General features: G+C 55.8%; 2 protein-coding genes across 6 annotated transcripts; both read left to right on the top strand.

Moving 5' to 3' along the window:
- Positions 1 to 35: 35 nt before the first annotated feature.
- Positions 36 to 3,273, top strand: KVP18_004525 (uncharacterized protein; the record flags this gene model as incomplete). Of its 3 annotated transcripts, XM_067957212.1 has the most annotated exons (5): positions 36 to 53; positions 82 to 553; positions 583 to 979; positions 1,007 to 1,063; positions 1,092 to 3,273. In XM_067957212.1, the coding sequence occupies 5 exons, from the start codon at positions 36 to 38 to the stop codon at positions 3,271 to 3,273; spliced, it is 3,126 nt and encodes a 1,041-aa protein (XP_067812759.1). The 3 variants fall into 3 exon arrangements, with proteins under 3 accessions (XP_067812759.1, XP_067812761.1, XP_067812760.1); XM_067957214.1 differs by lacking the exons at positions 36 to 53; positions 1,007 to 1,063; positions 1,092 to 3,273 and having other exon boundaries at positions 322 to 553; positions 583 to 983; XM_067957213.1 differs by lacking the exons at positions 36 to 53; positions 82 to 553; positions 583 to 979; positions 1,007 to 1,063 and having other exon boundaries at positions 1,246 to 3,273.
- A 50-nt stretch (positions 3,274 to 3,323) lies between these two features.
- On the top strand, positions 3,324 to 5,492 carry KVP18_004524 (uncharacterized protein; the record flags this gene model as incomplete). Of its 3 annotated transcripts, XM_067957209.1 has the most annotated exons (4): positions 3,324 to 3,377; positions 3,404 to 4,641; positions 4,670 to 4,739; positions 4,767 to 5,492. In XM_067957209.1, the coding sequence occupies 4 exons, from the start codon at positions 3,324 to 3,326 to the stop codon at positions 5,490 to 5,492; spliced, it is 2,088 nt and encodes a 695-aa protein (XP_067812756.1). The 3 variants fall into 3 exon arrangements, with proteins under 3 accessions (XP_067812756.1, XP_067812757.1, XP_067812758.1); XM_067957210.1 differs by lacking the exons at positions 3,324 to 3,377; positions 4,670 to 4,739; positions 4,767 to 5,492 and having other exon boundaries at positions 3,770 to 4,645; XM_067957211.1 differs by lacking the exons at positions 3,324 to 3,377; positions 3,404 to 4,641 and having other exon boundaries at positions 4,680 to 5,492.
- Between the last annotated feature and the right edge of the window lie 226 nt (positions 5,493 to 5,718).

Here is a 5,718-nt window from a genome sequence, read left to right as displayed (position 1 = left end):
TTAGAAACTCAAAATCGAATAAGCAAAAACAGACAATGGTGTATGTTGCGAGAGTGAGACATTGAGTGCCTCCCGACCTAGGTATGTAACTTCTCGCATGCGGGTGATTCCCTGCTACTGAAAGCATCGTTGCAGGATTATTGCCTGCATTCGCAAGGACTACTTTCAAACCACTTTGACGGGAACGATGCCCACCGTAGGCTCCGCGCTGTCCTAGACAACCATCTGGTGGCCTGGCCCGTCCTAGAGCGCGCTCTGTCTAACCACATCCAGCGGTGGATCTGCGATACGCGGTGGGCGCCCCTATATCCGGACGCTGACATGCCCACGGATCTCGACCTCGCGCTGTTTGCCGCTACCCAGCTGAAGGCGCTGTTGACCCGGGTGTGGCATGACAAGTGCCTGCGCCACTCTATATCCAAGAAGTTCCCGGATATGAAAGACAAGTGCGTTGTACTCTGTTTAGCTTTCGGTGAGCTGGCAATGGATTCAGAGTCGGCCGTCCAGCAGCAGCAGGCCTTCTCCGTTATTTGTGAAGGGGTTGCGAGCATCGGTGAGGAGCCGCTTCGGGTTTCATCTCAGTGACGTCCGAGTGGTCAGTCAATGACCCGTCTACTTTTAGAGCCATCTACGGCCTTCCGCCCTCCAATTCGGTACTCGCGTTGTTGGCCGTCGCGGCGAAAGCTCTATGGGCCAATACACAGACTAACTTTCCTATGGAATTTAAGCGAGGAGCTACCAGTATAACTCCATGCGACGACTTCAAAGAGGCTGTACACATGCTAAAGACCGGCGAGGTGTTCCAACGCTGGCGAGAGATGGATGAGGCGCTTTTGCATCCTGCGAGGCAGGTGGAGTACGCGCTGTACACAGCAGTCATTGCGGAGAGCCTGGACCCGCTGTGTGTCCGCGTTTCCACCGAGCTGAACTGCTCTGGCAAGAGGCTTAACACTCTAGTGCAGGTGAACTACGCAACCAAGTGAGTGGGCTGGCGCGAGAGACACAGGGTGATTCATGCGGCTCTTGAAACCGCCCTGCAGGGCATTGCCACATTGAATATCGGGTGAGCTCGTCGGGGGTCGCGCAAGCAGCGGCTTGCTTAGCTGGCGGAGCAGCAGCATTCGAGGCGTTGAAATTCCGAGCTTCGAACTCCTTCGAATTACGAATCAGATCCTCTCTGATTTTCCCAGCGCACTATTGAGCGTTCCGTCGGCAACCTTAGGCCAAGCCGTAGACGGGGTGGTGATGGCTGCCGGTAGCCTGGTTCCTACAGGCGACTCCTTGGCGTGGCACAGCCAACTGCTGAAACTTCTCACCGGCGTCATCAATTCCGACGCCTGCCCTGTGACAGGCGGTAGTCTTGTCGACCTTCGTGACATAGACCCTCTGCTGGAAGCGGCTGTGGCATGTCTCGTTCTAGACTCCTTAAGCCAACCCGACCTCCTGGGCCGTCAGGACGAGCTGGACGAAGTACGGTTGGCAGCTGTCCTCGAATCCTCGTCTTCCAGCTCCTTCGGCTCTCCCAGTGGGGCGGCGGAAGAGCTGTTACTGTGCTTGGCTGAGAAGTTTCCCGACACCACCGTGTCTTGGTTCCAGTCGCGGATGTCGACCTTCGGACCTATGGACGCCTTCGCGGCTGTCGTCGTCCAAAGCCTTGACCGCCAGTCCGAGGTCACCGAGCAGCTCACCCGATTGGAAACGTTGTGCTGCGGACTACTCTCCGTTGTAGAGCTGGTGGATCCCTGTCGAGTAGTCTCCGGGGAGGTCGAGTCCGATGCCGCACTTTTCAACCACTTCATCTTTCCGCTGGTCTTCCTTGCCACCCACGAGGGTGTAGGCCGCCTGGCCCAGGGTTCCGTGGAGCAACGCCGCCTGTTCCTGGCCTGTGTGGCCGTGTCGCACAGGGCTAGCAAACTGCTCGCGAAGCTTCTGCCGTTCACCTGCCCCGATGCGCACATCTTTGCGCTGTCTGAACTACTACGGCTGTCACACGCGGCTTCGGAGTGGAATACCAGCGGGATGTGCGGCAACTGGGCCTACGTCCTTTCGCTTGACCAGGTCGCGTCCGTTCTACTGGGCTTCCTGGGGTCCCACGCTCTACCAGATGCGCTGCCTTCGGCCTGCCCTCTGGCGCTCGTAGACTTCTTGCTGCAAGGCACACTCCTCGCGCACCGACTGAACTTTACGCCGGAGGTGGTGGTGGAGACGATTGTTGCTGCCCTAGGGGACCTTATCGTGGCACTTAAAGGTAGACTGGAGCCCCACTGGTTGGCTCGCGGGCTGCATTCCCTAATTGGTGTGTTCATGCGAACATTTGAGGAAATCGTCGATGAGAACCGCGTGATCCCTTACCCTTACGTCTACGCCTGGCTGTCCTGCTTTGAAAAGATGATCGACGTATCACCATCTGTAGTACAGGCATGCCATAGCGAGTTACTGGGAGCTATTGAGACTCTAGCGTCCGTAGACTCCTTGGCTGCTGAGGCCTTATCATTGCTGGACAAGACAACGAAGGCCCTACCGACTACCACAACTCGAGACGCCAGCCTTCAGCTGCTGATTAGAATTAACAAAGCTCCCGAAGATAGAGCCCTTGTTTTGTCGATACTGGAGTCCGCGGTCTGGGTCGACCAGTCTGAAGAGTCCGTGATGACAATTCTCAACATTCTGGAGCCGGAGCTAAGGACACTCTCGGACTGCTCTGCTCTCCAGGTGCTGGCGGCTCACTGGTGGCTCTTGGCGCAGATTCTGGTGGCTACGCGGTCTCCAGCCGCGGCATCGATACTGGTCCGGGCGCTGGGGGTCATCAACTGGAGCACCGGCGCTGCGCCCTCGTCTCGACGGGGCTCCATTCGGTTTAACCTTGCCCAGGACGAACCTACTGGCAGCCACTCTCTGGACCAGATAATAGCGAGTGTGCCCAATCTTAACATGGTGCGACCAGAAGTGGTGGTCGCTCTCATAATCTTCGGTTACATCAGCCTCACTACAGGGGTGGATGTGCGCGATCTTATGAGGTCTGTCGTGCCAATGGAAGTTGTTTCAGCCTGCCTAAAGGATAACCAGCCGCAGGATGGTCTGCCCACCACTGTGACCCTTCTGATGTACACAGGCGCCAAAAACCTTGGTGAGGATGGACTGAGGCAACCTTTGCGAGTCGAATCCGCTGAGTTGCGCGATTTGTTGCACACCACGCCCCGAAGACCTGATAGTCCCAAGGGTCAAGCCGAAATCTCCTTCTTGGCGGCTGCTCGCCAACTATATTCCGTGTGATCCGTGTCTCTCGTCCCCACACATCTTCCAAATTGTTAAATTCCACGGCAATGACTGCTCAGGAAGAGGTCATGTCTCGCATGAGCCGATTGCTAGAGCAAGAAGTAGGTGACTGGTGCATAAAAAACAGCGAGAAAAATCGGCACTATCGCCTCTAGAGTATGGCATCTGTGGAGGTTGCCTCGGCCTCATTGATCCTGACTTGGAACTTTTCTGCGACTACTGTGGGACGTCATACCACGAAGGTTGCTGGACGAACGCAGAATGTTTCGTCTGCTCTGTGTCTCATGTGCCGCGAAATCGCCCATGCCAAATTTGCTTCTCGGTCGGGTCACCTGGGGGTTCTGTGGGGCCAGGGAAGCAGGACTGGCTTACCTGCCAAGGACATCTATGCGGGACGAGGTGGCATTCCGTTTGTCTGAAGCTCTGCCACCCACTGCGCGACAACCACTACTGCGAGGAGTGCATGAGAAAGGAATCCCTGCGCGACTTGAGGATGGTGCCCGCTGTATTGGCATTCTATAATTTCATCACACTCAAAGCAGATGTAACGGAACAGGTGGATGCTGCTGAGACCCTCTCCGACGAGAACCTCGCCAGCCTTATTTCGATCCTGGCGAGTCCAACAGACGACAAAACACAAACATTGGATCGAGTCGAGGGCGCACTTCGCCGATTACCTCCTGCAGGACTGCTCGAAAATCCGCTCCTGCCAGTCAATCTTGAAAACCATTGCGAGCTTCCAGTGGCTCCTCAATTCGGCCAGCTGCGTGCCGACGAGCTCGTCGTCACGATCGATGACTCTGATTTCACCGCCACCGCGAAGATTATGCGGGAGATGGAGCAGGATGGCATTGATGCGCGTGTCGCCCGGCTGACTGCTTCTTGTGGTGTGCTGCCTCCCTCAGATGCTCAGAGGCAGGACCCCACATACGTGAAGCCCGAGTGCTATCTCGCCTCGTTGCCAGCTCCGTTCCCGCCGCAAATGACTGCGGAGCATGAGCCATCGTTTCTCATCCGGTTTCTCCGCGAGGAGGTGAACTGGGGATTCTTCAAACGAATCTTATGGCCGAAAATCGCCCACTTGTGGAGTTTCTTGGCGAACGAAGCCGACGACAAATCTTTTTACCTTAAAGATTACAGTTCCTGCTTTCGGTCGGCACCAGAACCAACGTTCCGCTACCGACTGCTGGTCAGCGGGAAGGCGCTGAACGAATCGCTACGCGGAAACCGAATTCGCCAGCGTGAGCACCTCCCGTGCTGTAAGCTGGTTCCCGCATTCGCACGGCTGTTAGACGTCTACGACCTGCTGGAGGTCTGTCTTTCACGAGAGCAGCTCCTTACTATGGACAGCCAAGTGCCCGAGCGGTGAGGCGCGCGCGCCAATCAAACACAGATTCGATGAGATGTTGCAGCTCTTCGAAGCTATCGGCTGGGAGCGGGTGATCCTCAGTCACGGGCTGGGAGTGGGTAGCTGTGGTGAGTTTCTGCAGGATTTAGCGTCGGAGCTCATCTTCCAGAAGTTCACAGTGGGGAACAGCGCGTTGACCCTTAACAGTCGCCGGTACACATTTAGAGACGAGGTGCAACTAGGGCCTGCCGTGAGCCCGGACTTCCTCCATCCCCTTAACGACGCCACACTCAATGGTCCTGTCCGGGAAATTGACCACGTGTCGTTCATAATGACCAAGGCCTTCACTCAATTGGGCTTCTATGCTCCGGTGCGTGTGAAGTCGCATCAGGTAGTGGGCGTCTACCTAGAAACCGCACAGTACCTCCCAGACTATACACTGCTGGGAGAGTATAGTGGCCTTGCGGAACCCGCGTCATGGTCGTTGGAGAAGCACATTGACACTGGAGATGCAGACTTCACAGTCATCAACAACAACCTGCCCAATCGCAGCGTCGCTCTGATCGGGGCCCCCTATTGCAACATGTCTCGCTTCATCAGCGGCATCAACGAGCGCGAGGAGTCGCATCGTCTTGCCCAGAACGTGGTGTGTGAGAGATGGCCTCTATTCGCTACCGCTGGAAAGACTGGTGTTTTCGATAAGAGCATCACTCACGAATTAGCTGGGTACCAGGTTCGCATCAATATTCGCACTCGCAAGGACTGCGCGGTAGGCACGATCCTCTATATGAACTACAACGAAGCTGGACGGAGCCAAGAAGACCGGCGCCAGGGTCGTATGGATACGTCCGAGTACACTCTGATTTGAAATGAACGCACACTAAGCCTATTGTCTTAGCCGATAGGTGAATATGGTTCTTCTTCGGTCAAGACCCCTCTCGGTGGTGTGAGAACACGTCAGTATTCGCAAATCGATGCATAGGAGAGCGTAGAACTGATTGAATTAGTCAATTATTGCGCTCTAGATGGGATTGGAGGAGAGTGCCAAGCACTGTGACCACGACAAGCCGGGACTATGCTCTCTCTGCACGAAG

The sequence above is a fragment of a genome (genome assembly GCF_019968955.1).
Source record: "MAG: Porospora cf. gigantea A chromosome Unknown PgA_NODE_1407_length_6068_cov_377.21, whole genome shotgun sequence".
NCBI lineage: Eukaryota > Apicomplexa > Conoidasida > Eugregarinorida > Porosporidae > Porospora > Porospora cf. gigantea A.
The sequence above is the reverse complement of the archived record's forward strand: the minus strand, read 5'-3'. Positions and strand labels throughout refer to the sequence as shown.